The sequence below is a fragment of the Nyctibius grandis genome, chromosome 2 (genome assembly GCF_013368605.1).
Source record: "Nyctibius grandis isolate bNycGra1 chromosome 2, bNycGra1.pri, whole genome shotgun sequence".
Classification (NCBI taxonomy): domain Eukaryota; kingdom Metazoa; phylum Chordata; class Aves; order Nyctibiiformes; family Nyctibiidae; genus Nyctibius; species Nyctibius grandis.
Genome location: NC_090659.1, coordinates 57,363,483 through 57,388,111, shown reverse-complemented (window position 1 = coordinate 57,388,111; position 24,629 = coordinate 57,363,483). Strand labels below are relative to the sequence as shown.

The following is a 24,629-nucleotide window of genomic DNA, read 5'->3' as shown; positions in this document are numbered from 1 at the left end:
TATGTCTGCTGTGAAATTTTACATAAAATGACTTTGCAATGCAAATTTTTTTTCCTCCACAGATGAAATCATGCATCAGGATATCATTCCCCTCTATGCTGCAGATATTCAGGACCAGTTAAAGAAACAATTTGCTTACCTGTCAGGTAAGACTATGGTGTTCCCTTCTATAGACACTGCTCAGGCGTATTGTTGAGCATGTTGTGCTTTCATAGTTTTTGAGGTCTCGTATAGGAGAAATTCATATTTTATGAGCAACTCAAAATTCAGACTACCAAGACCTGTTATTCAAGGATTTATAAAAAGATTTTTTTTAAAGTATAACAGGAATTTTATATTATAGTTCATTTTTCAGTATCCAGGATAACGGGATGGAATTGAGGGTAAGATAAAAGAATAAATGGGGGACAATAAATGGATGGGGTTTTCGACTTGCTTTCACCACCTGTCTTTTGCAAAGAAGCCTGCTTTTAGGCATAAAGCCATCTCTAAAAGGAGCACAGCCATGTTCACACAGCGCAGAGTGTCTTTGATGCCCCTGGATAACCTGCGCCAGGTAGGGGATGGGGGCCTGTGTTTGTGCTGTGCAGGTGTTGGTTGCTGGGCTTGGTTCATCTCAATGCTGGGGCCACGGCTGGCTGCTAACGCGTAAAGGGAAATAGTGCCTTTGCTCACTGATCAGGCTGTGTCAGGTGTCTGATAAGCTTCTAGGTTTGTTTTCCTGCCCTCCTGCCTGTAAAGGTCTTGCAGGTGTGCAGCAGGGAACTTGCTGCCCTGCCCTGCCCTCCCTCTGGTACGTAGAGAGGGAGAGGACAGTGGCTTTGCAGAGCTGCCCTGCCTCCTTCAGTGTAAAGGAGATTTACCTCTAGGCTGAAGCTGGGCTTTATGACTGTTCCCTCTTCCTTTGAATTCCTCCTTGCATGAGATCAAGAGACACCAGAAAATGAAGCAATGTACTGCTTTGCTTGGCAAGAGCTCATTGAGTCTTGTTGTACTTATAGTCATTAATTATGATTTATTCCTGCCACACAAGCTCCACTAAGTGTGGGTCTGTGGTAGAGACTGTTTCCTGTGAGGTGGTGGTAGCACTTGGAAATAAGATTATCTTGTTTATGAAGTTGGATGTTCATGTTCCATGTGAGATGATGGTGTTTATGCTACAGTTCTTTTCTGGCAGTTTATTTTTTTGACTTCCCAAGGTCTTCCTTCTTATCCAGGAGCAAAAAAAGCTCAAAATAGCATTATACAAGGATCTGCCTGTCTAGGAAACTGCATGTAGCATTTACATTATTTTAGTCCCTCTGAAGTGAGGGGAAAACTGGTGACTACAATAGAGGAATAAAATCTCATTGAGTCAAACTGGAGATTGTTCACTTCTTAAGATTGTTGAGTTTGCACAGCCGCAAGGGTCTTCAGCACTCATTACATCCACTGTGCAGTGGAGCTTCGTAAGAGCAGCCATTCCTCGTTCTATTGTCATCTATTTATTCACCCTCGTGTGTATTAGAAGTCTGTTTTGTTTGCCTGAAATAGTAGGACGGCTGCATTACTGTGGACTGTGCCTATATTCTCTGTTGTATTTTATTATTCTTGGGCAATTGGACTGTTAGGCATTTCCATTTCACTTTGGACTTCAGTTATTTTATCCTAATATTCTCCTGCAGGACACTGACAGTTAATTTTCTGTGCTGTACCAAACAGTGGTGTTATGGGGTCTGTGAACAAAGGAGCAGAGCTAATATTTTGATACTCGATTTATGTACAATTTGTTTGCTCTTGCAGTTGTGCTTACGCGTGGCTTTGCTGGAATGCCACTTAAGACATTCATGGGGGGGGTGTGTGTGTGAAGGGAACTTTCTTGCTTATTACTAAGTTGCCTTGGAAATAGAATATTAGGATATGGCATAAAACTCATTAAAATTAAATCTATAGATTGCAGATACTTTTGGTAGACAGCATCTTTGCAGGTATGATGAATCCTTAACACCTTAGATGCATTTAATTTTTTAGTTTTTGGCTTTTTAATAGCAATGCAACATATACTTGAGAATTGCTTTATTTTCTCTAATAGGATGTATCTAGGTCTCGTGGGACGCTTGCTTGAATAGTGAATGAAGCCCAGTCTGCTTCTACGGCTAAAGGCTGTAGCCCTTCCCAAACTACTTTATGTGTTTTGGTGTAAATTGGGGTCACTTCTTTCTCTTGGTCTCTTTTTCTCTGCAGGTACAAAGTAATTCGTGTCCCTCATTCTGTTAGATTATAATGGAAGTGCTATAGGAACAGCCAAGGTAGGCTTGAAATGAAGCAAAATAAAGCAAAACCTTACATTAATGCTTCAGTTTGTTGGTAAATAGAACAAAGTGCAATTAGATCGAGGTGCTAGAGACTCCCACAGATGTGGAAGGCTCTAGCTCTTGCTCAGCAGTGAGTATGCAGTTGTCTGTTCAGCTTAAATCTAATGGAGGAGCAAGCTGTGGATGAGGTTTTTAATCAATCATTCACATAACAAGTTTATAAACTCCAAAGTTAATATTTTACCTCAGGCCCAGGTGTTCACTTTTTCCCTTGGAGTTTTTTCTTTCTGTGGAACAAGGTCCTTATCTTTGCAAGAATTGTCATTACTCTTCTGTTGTTGCTAGACTGTATTAAATGTCCCCTCTACACAGTTCACTGTGTCACCTGTCTTACTTTTTTCTTCCTTTATTTAGTATTCGTGCAACCACTTTTTCTTCTGCATTGCAAAGGGTCTTCTGCCTTTTTTTTTTTTTTTTTTTTTTTATCCTTATGAAGGGCATTGAAAGGTCCATTTAAAAGTCTCTGGAAAATGTATTCCTTAGTGTCTTTCATTCACGTTTTATATTTTACTTTATAAGTATTTTCTTTTATCTTTCCTTGATTGGAAAGTTGCTGTGTGACTTTCATACCCAAGTTTGCAACTATCTGCCATTGCCGCATGCAAATATGTTAAAATAAATCTAGATGAAGAAGAGCATACAGACAGGTGTGTATGTTTATATGCATCTTAAATCGTACAAGCTATGTGATGTGCAAATGAGACTTTCGGCCACTGTGAGTACTGAACCAATTATTTCAACTTACTTTCCTTTGAATGCCTCTTTATGCATTGAACAACTTCAAACAAAATATTTCCATTAAAGGAAATACAGGTTCATGCTACTTGCATTTTGCTTATCGATTCATAGTTGTTTTTCCTGCAGTTGAAAAAGTTAGCGTTGGTACTAGCTTTCAAAATGCTTATATCTTTGGCCCTTTAAATTATCATTCTAAATAATAATAATAAACTTCTCACTCCCTGTAACTTTATTCTCTTGGCTGTGCTCTTGCTCTCCTATGTGGAAATGACCTGAAAATACCTCACTGGTTAAACTGTTCCCTTTGAAGTATCCACGGGTGCTGAGTCTGTTTCTAAAATTGTGTTTGAGAACTTCTGAGTGGATCCTGTACCACGTACGTTGCATCAGTTAAGTTAAAAATATCAACTTGATTTTTGTTGCCAATACAATATGGTCAATGTATATGTTGTGTATTGACAGTGGAAGAGGTATTATTTAGCAGTTTCTCTCTTGCACAGGTATAGGCTTAACCGCTCTTTTATACTCACTGTGCTAGACCCACAGTCTATAGAAATTTAAAAAAAAAAAGGTAGTAAAGAAATAAAAAAAAATGAATCCTTGCCTAAGAGATCTCCAGTTCAAATACATTCAGGTACAAATTTAGTTATTGCAGTCTGATTTCTAAGTCATTATACTTGCTGCTGATCAGCCTGAGCAAAATGCAGCTTGTGAAGTTATATGACTAAATCTTCTCTCTCATTTCAAGGAAAGAATATTTTAATAAATTTATCTTGATTCTGTTTTTCTTTGCAAAGGATATGCAGTGAAGCTTTTATCCACTACCTTATTGAAGTCTACATGTAATTTCAAATACTCTGAGTGCTCCAGTTTAAGTATATTATGCAAGCAGAAAGGAGAAATTCTTTATCAGAAACATGTGAACATAATAGATGAACGACCACAACAGTAAAGCAAAATGTGTAGTAAGCTTTTCTCTCGAGTAAGCTTTTCTTCACACGAGGACCTCACTTTTGACATGACTGCAAACAAGATTACTTTTACTTAAGCTACGACTTTTGAGCCAAAGTTGTAGATCCAAGCCGTTTAACAATGATGATGCTTTTGAATCTTGTGTGTGCATATTGATCAACAGAGAGATCCTATTTTTTTCTTAAAGGCTGAATACTATTTCATTTGCATTATAGATTCGGGATAGAAGACCTACCTCTTTGCTCCATCATTATCTAATTATATGCATCTACCTTGCTTCCTTTTTGTGGAGTTGGGCAGAGTGCTTTTGAGGATACCTTTTCTTGTGCAAACAGGAGCAGAATAACTAGGGAAACATTACAAAAAAATCTCCTGCTCTTCTTTTCTGGAAGTCTGAGCAATCTCCTTTGCTGCTCCCAAATTTTGCTGGCCCTGCCAAAAAACCTAGCATGTCTTTCACAGGGTTGTGGAAAAATGTCCTTTTCTCTGTGTGTGGCACATGCACATGTGTGTGTGTTTTTTAGCAGCTGTACAAGTCATCATTTTCATAATTTTCCCCATTAGTGACATTTTAAATTGAAAAGAGTATTAATTATTTCTCATGTGAGATCATTTTTAGATATTAGAATTTGCATAAAATAGTGTTGCAGTTTCCTTGGCTTGGCACGTACCCTACCTGCTTAATAATAAAAAGAAAACAAACCCAAAAGAGAGTGCAACTGTGGTGGAAGAATTTAGATGTAGCAGAATATAAAGAGTAAATGCTAAATTAACTAGACTTAAGGTAAACTTTACCAGTCCCATGTCACAGTAGCACAGCTAGTTTTCCAAGGGTCATTTCCAAGGATCACTCCCTTCATACACAAGATCACGATGCTCTGAGTCCACATAATTGGAATGGTTGGCACTATTGTTTAAATAATTGTATAGAAAAGTTAGGAACACGAAGTGCTATGTCATAAGCACAGTTAAGTAATTTTACTACCTAACCTGTGGAGCTAATGCAATTCAACATGGTTTTTAAATGTGTATTTCCTGCAAAACACAGGGCTGTCACTGATGTAGAAACCGGCCAAAGACAAGGGCATGTAGAGCTATTTAGACGAGAGCTCCACCTAACTGGAAGTTTACTAGAATTGTAGAGATTTATCCACTGAAAAATTTCCCTTTTACAGAGGTAATTTGTGTTTTCTTTGATACTAAATCTGTTACATAAGTTTCAGTTGAATAGGTTGCCAAAGTCAATTATAAATGCATTAATAACCAAGTTTTGCTTTAATGAAGGCTCACAGAAATAGGGTGGAAGCAGATCTACTTAATTTAAAGTGGTATTGTGTTTTTATACTTTTAATTGCTGTCATACGCTTCAGTGCCGTTTACTTCTACAGTGTTTCCATTTTTAGCCTGAAAAATAATAATCCTCTCATTTGAAGAATGTTCCTTACAGCTGCATGTTATGAGACAAGTCTCAAGTAATTATCGGGAATCATTTTGGGTAAAAAGTGTGTGGACTGATTGCATGTGCTTAAGGACTGATGCATTCTCTTCTGCTCTTTACAATTTAAACAAAAACAAAAGCTGGCACTCAAGTAGCATGTGTTTAATATCTCAAAAAGAAATAATACTGAATGTTTTTCAACATTTTCATAGAATCATGGAATCGCAGAATCCTAAAATGGTTTGGGTTGGAAGGGACCTTTAAAGATCGTCTAGTCCAACATGCTGCTATGTGTAGGGGCATCTTTCATTGGATCAGGTTGCTCAAAGCCCCATCCAAATTCTAGTTGGATAAGTCAGTGCATCTTTGCTTAAGCCTAGAAATAGGACTAGGCTTGTGCGCACCATTGTGGACAGAACTTGTCCAGCAAATAAGTTTAGGCTGTTCCACAGCTGTAGCTGAAATTTCAGGACCGTAAACTAGAGGAGAAGGAGAGAGATGGTTTTCCAATGGATATGACTATGAGGTAACTAGACGTACTCACTCTACCAACAGACCTGAATTTATTAAAATATTACAGTTAAATCACTGGTTTTTTGGATGGTGATCAAAATTCCAGTTACTCATTTTAAAAATTACTCTGTACAAATTGAATTCTTTTCATGAGTTGTAGCACTCGTAGAGTTCATCTAAGTTTCGTGTCATTTTCTTAATTGGGTGTGTATACTTCTGAAATGCTGGAAGGTTATTGTGTGAATTGGTTTTAATAAGATGTTTTAAATTTTTGCCTTAAGCCCGTGTTTCAAGAAGGATGAGAGAAGTTAAATTGTTCATTTCGTCCCTGACCTGCTTTCCCTCTCACTAAAACCAAATCCTCAACAACAGAAGACCTCAACCTAGCTTCCCAAACTCCCATTTACCTTTTATCTACTCCCCCTAAATTCTGTGGCTTGATTTCCTTCTGGGAGAAGGAAAGAAAACCACATTTTACACAGCTAATTTTGGAATAAACTGTGTGATGCTGCTTTTGTAGAGGTAAAGCAAGAAAAAGTGATTCTGAATAAAGGGGAGAAAAAAAAAAACCCTCCTTGCTACATTAGCTTCATTATGAAATAAAGGATGCTTTAAAAAGTGAACCCGCCTACTGCTTTTACTATTATTTAATACAAACACAATTTAAGTGTAGGCTTTTTACTTTGTTATATTTCCCATGTGGGTTTTGTAGCTCGCTGTGACAAGCACTCATCTGTAAGTAGTGACTGCTTTGCCAAGTGGCCCATCTGCCATGGATGGCTGTGTATTTAAAGTTGCAATATAGAAAGCAACTTCTATAGGCCAGCAGTGTTAAAGCTGAAATTACACAGAATTTATTGTGTATAGCGCTTTAGGTCACTCAGCCATAAACTCTTTTCAGCAGCGAGGCCCTGATAAGGAAAAGCACTTGAGCAGCCTTTGAAGGTGTATGTGTGCCCAGCAGAAATACTGGAGAAAAAGATAATCAGTGAACAACAGTCTTCTAACAGCACATGGCAGGACAGAGTTGTCTCCACCCAAGATAACCACGAATGGCTGTGCTAGAAACTGAAAATTGATAGGCAATGTCAAGGCAGGATGGCTCTACTTGCCCTTGACAATCGGTGGTGGTCTGGGAACTTCCTGAAGGTCATTGTCTGGGCTTCTGCTTTTAGGACATGTCCTGCAAGCGTATTGTTGTTCTTTTGTTTCGTATGTCCTATTTATAGAAATTAAGTAGAACAAAGCGAGTAACCAATGGGGATACAGCAAATAATGTATAATTGTACCTAAAAATAGATATTCTAGAGAGAGCAGAACCTTGTGAGTAACAGAAATAATCATTATCATGCTTGAAAAATGTTTTTAACAAGAGAGGAAAATGCTTTGGTCCTGAGAGCCTGGGTAAAACAAAAAATAATAGAATCAAAATTGGTCTTAACTTACATTTATTTTGTGAACATTTATGTAGCTAAAATTAACTCCCTTGACTTAACGTTGCCACATTTGGATGTGTCGTAAAGGTTATGTTTGCAGACTTGTGATATTTGCATAATAGTTTCATTTTGTCCTTGTTGTTTAAATGCATCCAGAGCACATTATTTTCTGATGTAGTTTGATTTCAAGAGCTACACAGTGGTAGCACCATATTGCCTGTAAGCTGGTAGACTGAAGTCAGATTCACCACAAATTAACATAAGGATACTGTTTGAGCTCTTCTAATTACATGCGGTTTTGGAGGGAAGTGGTGGTTTCTATTATCAAACGAATGTGAGCTCAAAGATTTCTCTTCTTTTTTCTGGTGAGGTTAAATGTAGAGGCACTGGAAGTGGGTAATAGCACACTATAATTTTCACAAATCACTGCTGCTGTCATGACCGGTGTTGTTAATACAGTTTACAACTGATTTCTGCACAATTGTCAGATTTTGGGGCTGGAGAAAATATCCTTATTATTTTGCCACAGTCATTTTTAGCTGTTTTTCTTCTCTCTTTGAACTGTCAAGCAAAGATAACTTTCCAGCAATGTGTCCCTGCCACCTCTCAACTGTTAACTTCAAGAAGTTGCTAGGGCTCAACAAGTCCTTTATCCAGCCTATCTGTATGAAAATATACTTGCATAAGACATGAAATATTAACATTGCCTTTAAAAAAATACATTTTGTATATAAAAATTGTGTGTGAAGCACTTTTTAAAGTGTTGTGCGTTTGTGAATTCTACCCAGTGGTGCAAATGCCAAAAAAGATACAGAAGGTATCTAGCTCATCAGCAGCCATACTGCAGCATAGGTGTTTGGCTCTGCTTTATCTTTTGTCAGTAATTTGAGAAGTTGAACAGGAAATCTCATTTGAAACACCTTCCCCTATGTCTTTTAATGTTCTGCCACTTCTTTTAGACTGTCCTGGAAGCAGAGCAGCTAGCTGAAGTGGTGGTGGGGGGTGTTGTAGGAATGAGTTCAAGCTGGTAAGAAGGTTGAGTTCAGTTCAAGATGGAGATTCACCTACTTAACTCTAAATTAACTTTTTTTTCCCTAAATCAGTTCATTTCTGTCTCCAAATTGGTTATATTTACATACAGTTGACATTTATCAAAAGAAAGATGCACTGCCATCTGGTGTCAAAACTGTGTTCACACGAGCAAAGACATTTCTACAGGAAAAAATCTAATGTGGTGTAACAAGTTCCTTTCTATAAAACTTCCTAAGTTCTGAAGAAGAGCCTAGACTGTTCAGAGTAAACAGTGTCCACTGATGAGCCCTGCACCAAAAAAAAAAAAAAGAGAAGAAACACGGTAGTTTCATTGCTGGGAAGTTGCAGGCTAGGTAAAGGGACTTGCATGTAAATGTGCCTGGTGCTTGTTTCTTTTGTAGGTGGAAGAGGGGGAGATGGATGCCCTGTTATCACCTTTCCAGACTATCCAGCTTTCAGCGAGATCCCCGAGAAGGAGTTCCAGAACGTCCTGACCTATCTGACGAGCATCCCAAGGTAAGCACATGTCTAGGAGAAAATACCCTTTCCTCTGCTAGTGATTTTTCACGTTTAGTCACTTACGTGATGGTGTAAGGGTCAGGCTTGGTATTTAATTAGAGGAAAATGCAGCTTATAGTGCAGTGTCAATAAGTGCTGATTAGTGACAGCTGCCTGATGTAGTTAGATGAATTATATAGTGCTATTTCTGTTTCATCAGAAAACTACTTCCTTGTATGTATGGATGCAGATTCTGTGATGGACATTGTCCTCGTTTCTTATCTTTGCAGTATTTTAGAGTGCAGTGTTCTGCATTTTAATTGAAAACATGTATAATTTTGGCAGAACATGCTAATTCCTGGATGCTACTCAAGATGTTACTCACTGTAAGGGAATACTCCATAGTTACATATGGAGATTTGTCCTAACCATTTGTGCTCCGTTTCCCTAGCTCAGCTGAATGTACAGTCTTTGCAGCACTTCCAGAACTTTGACTGAGGGTGCTAAGCAGGCCCAGCAATTAATCCTGGTCCTCTTAAAGGGCATGGTAGTGTTATCAATGGGGTGCTCAATAAAAATTGTGGTTTTGTTGAAGATCTGTTAGGGAATGAAATAGTGGAGTTCAAGATCCCGATGAAGGTGAGGAAGGCAAGCAGCAGAGAAAAGTACAGACCCTAGATTTCAGAAGAGCAGACTTTGGCTTATTCAGGGAACTGGTAGGTGGCATTCAATGGAAGTCAACCCTGAAGAGTAAATCTGCTGAGGAAAGATGGCAAGTTTTTTAAGGATTGTATGAATCAAGAGATCTCCTTTATGACTTTCCCAAACTGGGGTGTGTGGCTCTCCCAGATTAAAAACTCTTAGAAACACATGTTGTGTAACAATGATTAAATGTTGATCTCCAGCTATATTCTGCATTCTTTTCACTGACAGTATTCAGTGCAACTCAGCATGGACCATGCTCAATTCACATTTGGGACTAATTGTGGCAGATGTCCTTCATGCGTATGTGTGCTTTTTTTACTGTACATGCATGAAGAGAAATAATGTTGTTCTTGTAAAGGGCTTCCCTCTTAATTATTTTGTAGGATCTATTCCCTGTGGGGGAATACTGGTTATATGCAGCACAGTACTGTGAGGTGCCTTTTTGGTTGTACTTGTTAACCCCTAGTTTATCAAGGAATGGAGCTGTGAAGCTGACAGCCAGCTTCATTTTCTTTGTTTATCACTGTGTTGATTAAACTGTGTGGTGCTAAGCCTCCCTTGATAGTATCTTTCTTGAATACTGTTATTACAAATAACTATGTACTAAATTCACATCTGCTTCTCCTTTTGAAAGTCCTTGGTGGTGTGCTTCATGGTGGCCCATTGAACTTCTGCACAGAGTGGGGTTTATGTGAGAAATTCTGATCCGAACAAACAGCATCTGGTGCAGGGGGAAGGACTGAGCATGTCCCAGAGCATCAGTTTGGCAGAAGCATGGTTATACTAATTAAAAGTCTGAGAGCAGATTTTTCTGGGGGTTTTTCTGTTCATTTCCCCTGCCCTCCAACAATTATTCTATGTGTATTGAGCAAGAAGTGGCCATTCCTTAGGCCTGGCTGTTCTTGTAGGATCTTCTGGTTTCTTAATTTCTAATTCTTTAGGAAGAGATCACTGTTCTGTGTAAATCAAGGAGATAGTCCAACTGGCTAGATATGAAGAGTAAGGTATTAACTCTTGTGGATGTAACAATATTTTAGGTATTAGAATGATAACATTTCAGTGTCAACCTTGTAAAAATAATGCCACTGTTAAGATACCTAGGACCTTTTTGTGCCTGAGAATTGCTGTAATCTCAAAGGGCTGAAGGCATCCCCGACATCTTCTCTAGCAGTGTTACGAGGTTACTGTGTAAAATTGTGTTTATGAGCCCTTGTGCAGGTTTATAGGAACAAAAAACTACAGAAATGCCGCTAGCCAGATGTCATCAGACATCCCCTTATAAAGTATGTTTTGCTAATGATAAGTTATTGACTGCTTATACCCCAAAGATGGGCAATATTGTAATTTTCCTTGAATTGTGATATTTCTAGTGCTGTTAAAAGTGTCATAAAGTAGGATTTTTGTTGTTATCTTAGTTTTCAACGGCTAACATTTCAAAGACTCTTTTGGATGCTTTGGAAACTGCTTTTGAGGGAAGTAGAGGCAGTTAGTTAATCATTTGTTTATTTTGTAAGCTTATTAAAGAGGCATAAGGAATACAGATTTACAGGAAGGATAAATATGTAGCCCACAGCTTTTATGTATGGACTGCTCTCCAGATCAGTGTCATTTAGCTCATGAAATACGTAACACTCCCTTTCTGACTGACTGAGGGGAAATGGACTTTTCTGTGAAAAGCCTTGTAGAGCATGGACATGTCTGGAGCCACAGCAGTTCCTGAGAAAACTACTTGTGCTACTTGGCCCCGTACGAGAGTCCTGATCACAGCAAGGGGTTGGCAGCAATAACTCAAAACTCATTGTCTGACTGCCTGCAGTCACGTGTTAAGGGAAATGGTATTTCATGGGAATGACAGTGAGGAGCTGCTAAGAGCCTCATAAGAAAGGACCTTTCTGTGCTCTGCAATAGAGTTTGCCCAATAAAATATTTACTAGTATAGTAAATCTTAGCAGCGGCATCAGGTTTTCAAGATTTGTTCCCACGTGAAAGAAGTACCAGTTAGAAGTCTTGGTAACAGGACTAGCGTACGACTTTCTGTTGAAAGAGAAAGACCGAAACCTCTTAACCTATCTTTATTATTCCCTCTAATTTTATAGGTGTAAACATGACCTTGTCCCCTCTTATTGTATTATTGTTCTATACTATCTAAATATCGGGTTTTGCAAGTTTTTCCTGTGTAAACTGTCTCTTGTCTTTTTCATCGTGAACTTTAATCACAAAGAGTTAAAAGTCTTATGGGGCACCTTGCATTTAGGAATGCAACTATTACAAGTTGCATGTTACCAGCTTAGAAGACCATGGAGTAGAACAGTGCAAATAGCAGAGCTATCAGCATGTACTCAGATGTGTAAATGTCTGATACATGAGGATGTTTAGAAAGGAGACGGTGAAAAGGGAATACCTCATTTCAGTTTAAGATAGTCTGTTAACCCTGGTGCAACTGTGTATCATTAAAGTTGAACCATCTCCTTCAGATGGAGGTTGTTAACATTGCGAGGTAAATTCATATTCTATAGACAGCTGGATAAAATATGATGTCTAATGTTGTGGTTTGTAATAATCTCTAAATATTCAGCATGGGGTTGTTGACATAGTGTGTGACAACAGTCTGTACCGTGTGTACTTAAAGATCACTGCTATATCAGGAAAAACTGATGGATTAACAGTGAGTACTATAGACAGCAGAAAATTATAGCTAATCCTTTTATAACTACTGTTTTGGTAATGAGATGTATGTTGTAAAGGTATACGTGTAATACTTCTGAAATAGGTTTTTCCTTTTAGCAGCTAGTAATTGTTTTATTATTATTGAAGTACAAAGTAAAGTTTTAGTAAAAAGGTGGGGATTCTCTTAGGGAGAGATTTTGCTTAGGTCAAGTGATTTTGGGGTTTTATACATGTAGTACCCAAGATGAAGGAAGGAGAATCCATGGCAGTATGTAGTGTACTTAAGGCAGTGCTTTCTAGGAAGAGTATTTTAACTAAAATGTTGAATTTGTACAAGTACTTCACATATAAATATGGACCCACAGGAATTAATAGTTCTTATCTATGGAGTTGCTGAAAGAAGTCATATCTGTAGACAAGTGTCTGTAAGAGGTGAGCTCAGTAAATTCAACTGGGTTGCAGCAGAGGACAATGAGCCAAGTCTTGCATTTATTTGAAATGCTTTGAGGACATTTTATAACGTCCATGTAGCTAGTCTGTTTCTCCTTCTGCAGAGAAGAATGTCTCTTCATACTTCACTGGGTGAGTCCTATGGGGGTTGCTGCTGAGCTGGGTGGGAAGAGGAGGTAATGCAGGATAAGGTTGTCTCACCTCTTAGCTGAGTAAAAAACTGACGATCTCCATACGTAGTGTCCACCATTCTTACTGCAATCCTCCTAGACAAACTAGCTGCCCGGGGCTTGGATGGGTGGACTCTTCGATGGGTTAAAAACTGGCTGGATGGCCGAGCCCAGAGAGTGGTGGTGAATGGGGCAAAGTCCAACTGGCGGCCGGTCACTAGCGGTGTTCCCCATGGCTCAGTTCTGGGGCTGGTGCTGTTCAATATCTTTATAGATGATCTAGATGTAGGGATTGAGTGCACCCTCAGCAAATTTGCAGATGACACCAAGCTGGGTGGGAGTGTCGATCTGCTGGAGGGTAGGAAGGCCCTACAGAGGGATCTGGACAGGTTAGATAGATGGGCCAAGACCAGTAACATGAGGTTCAACAAGAACAAGTGCCGGGTCTTACACTTCAGCCACAACAACCCCACGCAGCTCTACAGGCTGGGGGAAGAGTGGTTAGAAAGCGGCCCGGTGGAAAGAGACCTGGGGGTGCTGATCGACAGCTGGCTAAACATGAGCCAGCAGTGTGCCCAGGTGGCCAAGAAGGCCAATGGCATCCTGGCCTCTATTAGGAATAGTATAGCCAGCTGGTCTAGGGAAGTGATCGTCCCTCTGTACTCGGTACTGGTGAGGCCGCACCTTGAATCCTGTGTTCAGTTCTGGGCCCCGCACTTCAAGAAAGATGTTGAGGTGTTGGAGCGAGTCCAGAGGAGGGCAACCAAGCTGGTGAAGGGTCTGGAGGGTCTGACTTATGAGGAACGGCTGAGGGAGCTGGGGTTGTTTAGCCTGGAGAAGAGGAGGCTCCGAGGTGACCTTATTGCAGTCTACAACTACCTGAAGGGAGGTTGTAGTGAAGTGGGAGTCAGCCTCTTCTCCCAGGCAACTAGCGATAGGACAAGAGGACACAGCCTCAAGCTGTGCCAGGGGAGGTTGAGGTTGGACATTAGGAAGAATTTCTTTTCAGAAAGGGTTATTAGCCATTGGAGTGGGCTGCCCAGGGAGGTGGTGGAGTCACCATCTCTGGATGTGTTTAAGAAAAGACTGGACATGGCACTTAGTGCCATGATCTAGTTGACATGGTGGTGTCAGGGCAATGGTTGGGCTCGATGATCCCTGAGGTCTCTTCCAACCTGGTTGATTCTGTGATTCTGTGCAAAGTGGGAGAGGCACCTGTGGGATGTACCTTTTACATGCCACGTGTGAAAGTGTGGAGGAAGAACATTCCATTCAGGTTTGCAATAGGCTCCTGAAATAGCTGCCTAATGTACCCTTAAGAAGTCATCTCAGAGCATTCGGTATTCTCTTCTTTTTTCTCTGTTTTGAAAGTATTTTTTTCCTCTTTCTGTTTATCCTACTAAATAGATTTTTAAGACTTGCGATGTACCCTGAAGGCAAGTGCTATTCATACTTATTTCTATCCATCACAGCTGTCACTCTAAACGTATTTTATTAAGTGTGTACACATTCTTGGAATATGAATTTACCAGTTGTGGGGTGTAGCATGAAAACTTGCTCCAAAAGAAATTAATAGATAATTGCAGTGGTTTAAAAAAAAAAAAAAAAAAAAAAAGACGACAGGAGTTTTCAACATATGGTTTTGCTTCTGGTTAATTAGCAGTTTCTACTGCAATCAGAAGACAATATGCTGTACAAAAGAACAAAAGGATATAGTTTTAATGCTTTTATTAATTGCTTATATAGGTTCTTTGAACAAAGAAAGCAAGCTACAATTCTTGTGGTCACAAGAGACTGGAAAATTAATATTTCAAAAGTGTAAAGCTGAGTCTTAAGTATAAAGTCCCTTTCAAGAGAAATAAGAAATAGTGTAGATTAGAAAATTCAGAACAGGTTTTGATGGCCAGTTGGAGTTCCACACTGCTGATTAAATACAATACACAGGCCTTTTGTACTTGTATTTAGAGAGAGCCTTGTACAGCCTCTCTTTGTAATGCTCTTCTGTCCTACTGCATGATCTTGAGCATATCTCAGGTTAACTTGTCGTGTTCAGCAATTTCCTGTTTTGAAAGCCGTCCTTGTCGGTTTCCTGCCTGGGAGAACGTCCCCTTCTTTTTGATCCTGATGGTTTACAAATGCTTGAACACAATGTGGCCTTCTAAGAAATCCTGTTGTTTGTGGTACCGTCTGGTGTTGGAAACTAGGGAGCCATCCTGTCCAAGTAACGAAACAGAACGAGACGACCTCTGAAAGTGTCAATGTCCGACAGTTTGAAAGCTCAGTTGTTAAGGTTTGCTAAGCTTTGGGTAGACGCTTCCTTGTTAACTGCACCAGCTCCCCATCATTTTGGATAACACCAGGTTAACTGGAAAACTGAAAAAGAAATGTCTATGCTAAGCCTTCCAGTGGGTTCAGATCCAAGAAGACTTCACTAGTGTGGGCACAGCAAAGAGTAATGAGATGGATTTAGGTAGGGACCAGAAGAGTGCGCCACAGCATGGCATGGATGTTGCTGGAGCTAACAAACCTCAGCGTGACAGGCACTGGAGAGCACAGAGCTTGGGTCTGGCCAGTCTCCTTGGCAGAGATCCACCACTGCACTCTGGAAGCAGGGGCGGCCATGTTGGGGTAATGCTGTGTTTTGAGCTGGTAAGTCCCTCACGGTCCAGGATGACCTTGCGAAAAGCCAGTATGGGAGGGTAACCACACGTGTTGCCTCATTTATCTACAAACCAAACAAGCAGCCCACCACTAGCTAAGAGTTAACCACTTTTGTTTTATGGAGTGCCAGGGATGAACGTCACCACATAATGGGTAGGAAGTGCCAAAAAAACAGATGCTCTGACAGTTCACAGTGACATGCTGAGCAACAGCTTTGCAGCTTCAGAGTTTATTTCTGTCAGCTGTGTTTCATTTCCACGCTCTCCTCTTTGTCAGATTACAATCCAGGCTGAAGATGTGGAACCTCTACCCTGCTGTTACCTTGGCAGCCCCTCAGATTCGTCAGTGAGAACATCCCGGGACTTCCAGCAAAATCTGTCATGCTGTGTGTGCCCTTCCTTTCTCAGAGCACAGCTGCCAAACAGTTGTAAATGCCATATGTTCCTGTAAGCAGAAAGGAAATGTAAAGGTTTACGTTTGAAGTAAGAGCATTGCATCTTAAAGTTAAGTGGTAGTTTGAAGCTTTTGTGTCAGATACATAGGTTTACAAGATTAGGTCAAAGCTTAACACATTACTTACCAAGTATGAATTTTTACTGGGTTTGGGTTTGGAACAATTTACACTTGTTTGATGTCCACCTTGCTGACGTCTTAAACTTGCTTTACCGCTCAGCCCTGTACAGGCAAAGCCTTTCTAGTATTTAAATCTCACTTAGAGCTTCAGGGCTTAGAGGATTCGAGTAGTATATAGGCTCTGTATGCACGACACACACTGTCCAGTAGTAAATTTAATCTGCTGGACCTCACGCAGGAGCTTTCATTAGTCCAGTCTTAAGTTCAGAGTATTTAACACCCTATTTAAGTATAAACTCACCTTTCTAAAACACAACATGCAGCATTCCAGATAAGGCTGTACCAATACTTTGTGCAGTGGCATTAATGGTTGTTGAAGTGTACTGGAAATACGTATAATTCCAATATCATAGTTCTGAATAGGTGCAAAAATGCTTTTATGGAGTCTGACTTAATAGTTCTAAAGCAAGGATCACCTAGCTTTCTGTTGCTCAAATTTACTTAAGCTTAACCAATGTGGAGCCTTTTGCCTTTATTGACCTATTTATCCTTAATTGTCCCTCAAGGATGATGTGGCCTACTTCAGCCATCTGTAGTTAAGTCTAAACGAGTCCTCAGAGTTGTTGTCTTTCTTCAGACAGTCCTTCCTAAAGCAGCTCTGGGTGACCTGAAGAAATTACACTGGATTTTCCATTTAGAAAATTAAAACTTTTCTTTAAAAAAAACTTACTGTAGTTAATTTCACACACTAAAAGAGGATCTGTTAAGCAATAACTCTGTATTTTAATGATTATTTCTGTTACCTGCATAAATGCATCAAAGCTGTTCTGATTTTAGTCTGTGGGGTTCCTTGGTGGGGTAAAGCTTGCTAAGTTACCGTAAAAAAAGGCTGATGGATACCACAGGAAGGAAATCAGTGCATCTGGTACAAGCAGATGTCCAGGCCCAGGCAGATGATGATGCCTGGGCATTTTAGTTCTTATTTTTAACACTGCCTACTTTCCCTCAGCTTCCTCCCAACAGCATAAGCTTTTTGGAGCAGAAAGAATGTCAGCATATATGATGGAATATAGCCAGCATTACTGTACTCCCGTCAGTCGTGTTTATTTTAAGGAGGAATTGGCTTGAAAGTGGGAAGGAGGCTTATATGAGGACCTAGAGTAGCATAGGAGATAAAGAAGAGCTGTAGGGACCAATCAAGGGAGATACTGATGCCCATATCTCTGCAGCTGGGTGGGGAGGGCAAAGAGAAATGTGACTTTGCATGCTATGTAAATTGGCATGAATACTTTAAATTAAATAAGATGTGTACTAGTGCTGCTTATTTGGCTGAGGGACACAAGCAGTACTTGAGACAGAAATGTCTCAAGTAAACATGTTTGGACTCGTATCTCAAAATTTCAAGGGACCTACTGCTGTGCTGGATAAAGGCATTTGGTTGCCTTTGGGACCAAGGCTTGAGAGCAACTCTCCTGGTTGTCACTCGCCTTGTCGACAGCACGTCTCCAATAGCAGCCCATCTTCCTTGCAGGTTCTTGCTTTGCAGGCAGATGCGGTGAGCTGTTGCTGTCACAGTCCTGTGGTGGCTGAAAGAGGCTACAGTCATTGTGAAGTTTGGTTGAGATTTCCAAAGTTTTGCATTATTATCAGCTCCTTAGACAAAGCTCTCTGAAGTTGCTTTCATTATTTTTGTCTCCTGTTTATCTGGCCTTTAAGATCTCCTGTCATTTGACACAGCCTCATGTGTAATTATCTTGCCTGTGGTTATAAAGTTTCAAAAAGTGTTTTCATGGTGTTGCTCTTCCAGGCTGTATGATTCTGCTCATCTCTTCTGCTTCATGAGCAAATTATAACCTCTTGTCTATCATGGTTTTTATTTATGCCACCTCACAACCCAGCATTCATCTAAGTTCTTCTTTGCCCGCTTGCTGTGAGATCCTAAATTACAATTTTGTGTATCTGATGATTCCCCAATCCCAAGAAAACTGGAATACAGTATGAGTGTTTTCAGACATACGTAGGACATGAACCAGTAACAGCTGAGACTGTAAGTAAGCATAATAGGAAAAGGAAGAGAGAAGGTTTTCATCAGTGCTCCACTGGATAAGATTTAGGGAGCGTTAACTGGAATGTGAAAAGAAAGACAAAAAAGGTGCACAGTGGAGGGAGGGAGGGAAATGTATGAAATTTCTTAAATGAACCTTGTCTAATGATGAAACTTTAACAGGTTCAGCTCCAACACAAAGGCTCAGATTTTCCTCATTTCCTGTGCAGCTTCATCTGTTTCTCTGAAGGGAAGCCATTAACTATCAAAACTGAAGTAAAGAGAAGGTCAAATGCTGTGTTTTGAATGTCCATTTAAAAATCCATCCATTCACGGAATTCCAGTGTAGAATGAAAAAGATGGTAGAATAGTATGCACATGGTTGTATTTATAGTGATTTAGGTGAGGGGTATTTTTTGGGGGGTGAGAAGTTTTTATTTTCAAACTCAGATTTTAAACATAATCAATGAGAAATGGTGCCTCCTTGCTTACAGGTTATGCTCCTGCTGTGGAGTGTCACAACATCAGCTGTGATGGGTGAAATGCAGCTGTTACTGCCAGGAGCTTTATATATAATAATTTTTACTTGGCAGTCAGTGATTTTGGACAGACCACTAGAGGCTGCACTTGTATAGCAGCACTTCCAACTGTCTCATTTTAAATTGCTTTTGCTGGAATTCCTTCTCTTTCCTATATTTCTTCATGAACAATAGTCAGCCTTAGTTTGAGTTGGGTAGGTTTTTCCTTCTGCAGTTAAAGTTCATTGAGCTGACTGTGAGAGGGCCCAATAGTCAAATATAACAAATTCTTCTCGATCAATAGCCTTTTGTTGAAGCAGAGTGTAGGCACTATGTAGTTAAACACGATGAGTAGATGGCAGGTTTTGTCTCTGATTCCAGAGATTTGGATATGGAGTGATAAAGGTGCAGTGCAGTGACTTTCACACCACCAAGCGCCAGCTTTAAATTCAGCACCTTGGGAAGCTTGAGGTGATCCTGTTCCTTGGGTCTGTGCTCTATGGATGGTTTTCAAAGGAGACCAGAAGCAATGGATGTGTCCTCCCAACTGCTCTTCCTGCACTAGCTGACTTCTTCAGTGTTTTCAGCTGAAGAGATACAGGTTACACAAATTAAAGACAAAACTGTATTACTAATTCCACCTGAAATTATGTAGAATTCGTTAATCATTGTGTTCCCATTTTTGTCCCGTACACAGTGCCATGTGCCAGAAGTGGAGCGTGCTCATCGCTTCTGTTTTTTCTCATGAATGTTACTGGAATAAGAATTGATATCTGATAGACCAGTTACACACCTCAACTGAAAGTGATGCTTGTGGGAATCTGAACTGAGATGTCGGGCCTGCAGTTTGAATCGGAGCCAAAATGTCATGCCAGTTTCCTCTAGGGGCTCAGGAGGTCTGCTAGGTAGCAAAAGAGCTTCATCTAGGTGTTCATAAATGTTATGTTCTTAAATGTTACCCTTGTTAGGAACAATTCTGTTCTCAGATGTGTGCAATATTCTTTGACCTCTGTTAGTCACGTATATACATCTGTGGCAGAATTTGGCACCAAACAGCTATTTTCTGTCTAACCCATTACATGTCAGGACAGCATCATGCAATTGTATATACAGCCATCTTTTGGGAATATGTTTTCATTCTATTTGTTTCCTTGGCAGATTGTTTCTTTGCCACTGATACCTCAATACCAATGCAAACCTCAAATTTTCTGTCATAAAAATAGGACAATATAATTTTAAAGTTTGCTAATTTAGAGCAAGTGTAGTTAGTCGGAAGGTATTACTGTCCAGCTTTTAGAACGTTTCCCACTTGTCTTAGGTGTGTAATCACTTTATGATTTGTACATTTACATTGCAAATTTGGAATATCATTTGTAACACTGGTGTTATAAAGGATTATAACACTTTTTTATTTTCCAGGCTATTCTTCAGTTGAATGCTTTTAAGTACTAATTTAAGTGCAGGTTTCTAGAAAACACGTAAGTAACATCTGAAATAGCAGCAGCAGTACAAAGCAGTATTCAGCTTAGATACTGTGTTAAAACCTACAGGGTCACTTAGCAATTGAAACTAGAAAGTTCATTGTCCAACGTAGAGCTCATATATAATGTCTGGTTTATAGTTCTTTTTCTGTTCCTGCTGTCTCTAAATTGATTTAATCAGGCACCTTATACAGTGAGGCTGGGTATCATGGGCTATAAAAGCCTGTGATATCTGAAGCTTTCAAATTGGAGCTTTGTGAAGTGTGGTGTATCCTCCTATTTCCATTGTTTACTCATTTTGTGTCAAATAATGTGTCAAATACATTTTTTAAAATGAAGGGAATGTGTCAAATATATTGTCAAATACATATTATTTTGTTTCTGTTTTAAAATACCCAGCTGGTGGATTTGCTCTGGAATTAAGTGGATAAATTGGCCAGTTTTGAAATAAAGTAGGCTTTATGATAATGAACAATCAAGAATTGTAAGGAAATGAAACTGTTTTAGGTCTAATTACTGGTTAGTGCCTGGGTACTAGATTTTGTTTAATGTTACATTTGAACTTTAACTTTTTTTTCTTTGTCGAATTCATAAACCATTAAATTCTTCTGCTCTGGGAAAAACTGCATACTCTAGGACTTACATAATGATCAAATAGAAGTCTTGGTAATCCTACATAAGGGACACAAGGAGGGGAGATGTGGGGCAAGGATATGCCCTTCTCCTTGCTGGGAAACCAGCATAAAATTGGTAACATGAAATGTCACCATAGGGCTTGGCTGAATTATTTTCTTTCATAGTTGCTGTACTGGAGATTTCTATCTTGATTTGTTAATACCATTAATACCATGTCCTTTACCATATTATCTGGCTGTCTTCTAGAGCATATAAAGGCCACTAAGGAGATGGCTCTTCTCTGCTTTCATTCATTGCCAAGGCATTAGTGGTTTCATTTTTTTAAATGTGTGAAACACAATTAAGAAAGAGTTCTTGTCTCCCCCTCACCCCCCAAGAAGTTATTGCTAGCAGCGGCAAGAGAGATGGAGAAATGGTGTTTGAAGTGGCTCAGGTTCAATCAGTTGAAATGCCTCTGAAAATGTAGGATGCAAAGTTTCTTTTGGGAAACAGTAACCTCACTAGTTAGTGTCTGGTTTCCAATAGCCAGTTCCTAAGCACAGTAACAGAGAATGCTGTTCTTGATTACCATAGCTTGTTTGCTGATGACTGAATATAGGATGACTTCTGACTTCAAAGAGTGATAGCTGCTGGAAGCATTTTTATCACTGGGGGTACAATGGGAATGCTTGGTGTTCAAAGCGTTCCTTACCCCTGTGCTCAGGCTACTGGACTGTCTCCTTGTATATGCTGAACCTGTTTGAGCTTCAGCTTTTTCTGCGGTGGATAGAATTCTACCTTTCTACCTTTGAGGTTTTTTTTTTTTTTAAAGAGCTGGTCCACACAACCCTTACGGCATGCCCAAGCGTAAACCTAACTCCTGTATGGACAGGATGGGCAACATCATTCCTGAGATGATCTGTCACTGTGTCTTGTATGTTTGCCCTTTTGTGGTACAGTAGTATGGCCAAGATGGGTGGATAGGCCAATTCCATGGTCCTTCCTACATAGGCGTACGTATTGCATGCCAAAAAAGATCAGGATTTGTGAGCAGCCTGGGACCCTGCATCTCTTCAAGCAGTGTGTGCATATCACTGATGCACGTTGATGGTCAGTGATGAGCTACAGAGGGTAAGCTTTAAGAGTGGGTGGTACCAGGCATCTAAAGACGGCTTCAGCTGCTTATAATGCAGATTGCTGCAGGCATTGCCTTGGTGCAATGCTCAAAGCAGTAATTCTTCACTGAGTATTGCTGAAGTTCTAGTATCAAAATAGCGGTTCAGCCATTGAGAGCAAGAATTTCTAGTCAGTCTGTATGTATAGACAGAGGTAGTCAAGGTAGAGAACAATCCTGAGTGTAATGTAAGCCAACTGTTTAATTTCAGTCTTTAAGACTGAAATTCACTTCTATTAAACTGGAATTATTTAACCTAAAATGCTGCACAGAATTTCAAACATGCAAAAGCTTGATATTCTTGAGTCTCTGCAATGAACCTGAACTTTGCTTGTAGTAGAGAGGAGTGTATATGAACAGTTTTCATACAGCAGTGTAGAAGCAGTAGGAACTTATTTGTGTAACAGTTGTCACCACCCATACCTTGGAGAAATGCAAGTATCTTTCAGATGATGACTATGTAATTGCTTCCACACACCCCAGAGGGAAGTTTCTTTCTGCAGTCCTATGTACTATAAGCTTTCCCACTCTTACCCCCAGGTGCATGAGCTCATAAGTCTTGTAAACAAGACAAAGAGGGAGATGTCCCCATAATCTAAAGCTGAGGAGTCACTAAGTGGAAAATTCAGTTCCTGCTCTACAGTCTATGTGGAGAACTCTGTGCTTGTTGGGCAGGTACTTCAACCTCACTCCCTCACCTTCTCCGAATGGTGTTACACTGGCTCCCCAAGATGGAGGGAGAGGACTGAGCAGAAAGTCTATCCTCTGCTGCATTTTCTCCTGTCCTCTGTGGGCCCTGCCTCCCCTTCCCCTGCTTTCTACCTTTCTGATCTGGCCTTTGTGAGTGTGCTGGATGTATTTCCTGCAGAGCGAGGATGGTTTCTCTGCCTTTCTAAAAATGTCCTGCTCTTTGTGCTGGTGAATAAACAGAAGAACAGAGCTTACCTCATGATGGTGGTTTTTGTGTGTGTGTGTGTTAGGAGGGAAACAAAGGAAGGAAATACTAAATTTGAATTACAAGCTTATATAAATTATGTTTCAGAAAGTACACCGGATACAAGTTAATGCATTAAAGAAAGCCGAGGTTGTAAGGGAAATGTCAAGGATCCTTAATAGGCAGGTGCTGCTGCTAAGGTTGTCTGCTGTTTCTCACTGTAAGGGTTGGTTTCCAGTCGTTTACAACTCTGCCAAATTTTCTTTCCGTCTGTGAGGTCTCACCTGAGTTTTTGGTTTAAAGTTCAGCCAAAACAGCTGAGTTGTTCCCCAGAAGCCAGGGAACAAATCCACTGTGCTTTTCAAATGTTTAAACAGGCTTTTGTTTGAGAAGCTCAAGTGTCTCCATCCTTTGGTCAAGGACTCGAACTTGACACTTAGAAGAATGATGGCCTTGGTATCAAGAAAATTCCTTGAGAAAAATCTGCCTAAATCCCAGGTCACAGATGCTCAGTAGCTACTCAGGTCTGTTGTCAAAAATGTCCTGCTTCATCCTGGGGCTGCGCAGGGGCTTCTCTGTGGTTGCAGAATGAGCTGCTCTAGAGTCAGGTCCGCTACAAGGTCTGAGAGCAGGAAGACTGTCTTGTGGGATGTAAGTGCCACCTGTTGACAAGCGGACAGTGCAGGCAAGCTGCCTGACTCAACAGGCAGGATGCCAGCCAAGAGAAGTGTCCACCTGAGGGGAGATACTGAAAGATTGAGCGGGACGTAGGTAAGGGAGACTTGGGTTGGACAATGAGGGGACTGCGATATTCGGGTAGGGGTGGGGTGAGAACCGATTTGGTCATTTGTCCTGACAGTGCAAAATAAAAAAAATAAAGCTCCAAGAGGTTTTGAGCTGTTCTTGGGACAAGGCAGCAAGGAACAAGAATGGTTGAAGGATCAATGGGGGAGACAAATGTGGGTGGTGGTGACAAGTTTATTGGAGAGTGATACAGAGTCATGAGAAGACCTGGGTTAGGCTGATGAGCACAATGCAACTGGAGCAAGGCAGTGGGTAAAGCTTAATGAGCAGGACAGGCTGTGTCCGTCAGAGCATGCTTCTGCTGAGACACAGAGCAGAAGCCAAAATGCTTTACTCAAGCAAATGGCAGAGGTGGGAAGGGAGAGGAAATAAGTATTTCGGTAGAATGTGATAAATATGGTTGAGGGAAAGAGGGACAGCTGATACTCAAGAGTTAAATCAGGAGCCAAAGGAAAACTGAATACCTGCTTGTTACCAGAGCACCATTCATCCTATGCCCTAAAAGAGGGGGGGGGTCTTGCAAACTGTCTTGTAACTACATACGCAGGTGTGTGTGGCAGCAAAGAGAGGTCAGTAGAGCAAGGGTTCACTGGCAAACAGACCTGTTTCCAATATTTACTTTTCTTGAATACATGCCTCTGTTGTCTTCATAATGTTCTCAACTTTGTTGTACACAATGTCTTAGTTTGGTTTGTTGCTTCCTGCCTACAACTTGCTGGAGCTGGATCCCAGACTCCATAGCCAGCCCTTTGTAACGAGACACTGTTGTCAAGATAACAAATACTTTTTCCACCATGATCGGTTCAGAACAGAGCATTTACTTTTTTTAAGCAATCTATATTAATGGAGTGT

At 40.3% G+C, this 24,629-nt stretch overlaps 1 protein-coding gene across 5 annotated transcripts in view; it reads left to right on the top strand.

Annotated features, from left to right (window-relative positions):
- MCF2L (MCF.2 cell line derived transforming sequence like) overlaps positions 1–24,629 on the top strand; it is a 110,434-nt gene that overhangs the window by 35,962 nt on the left and 49,843 nt on the right. For all 5 annotated transcript variants that reach the window (XM_068425168.1, XM_068425173.1, XM_068425171.1 and 2 more), the window contains exons 2-3: positions 63–146; positions 8,885–8,999. In XM_068425168.1, coding sequence (XP_068281269.1) covers positions 63–146; positions 8,885–8,999 — 199 coding nt within the window. The remainder of the gene's footprint in view (positions 1–62; positions 147–8,884; positions 9,000–24,629) is intronic.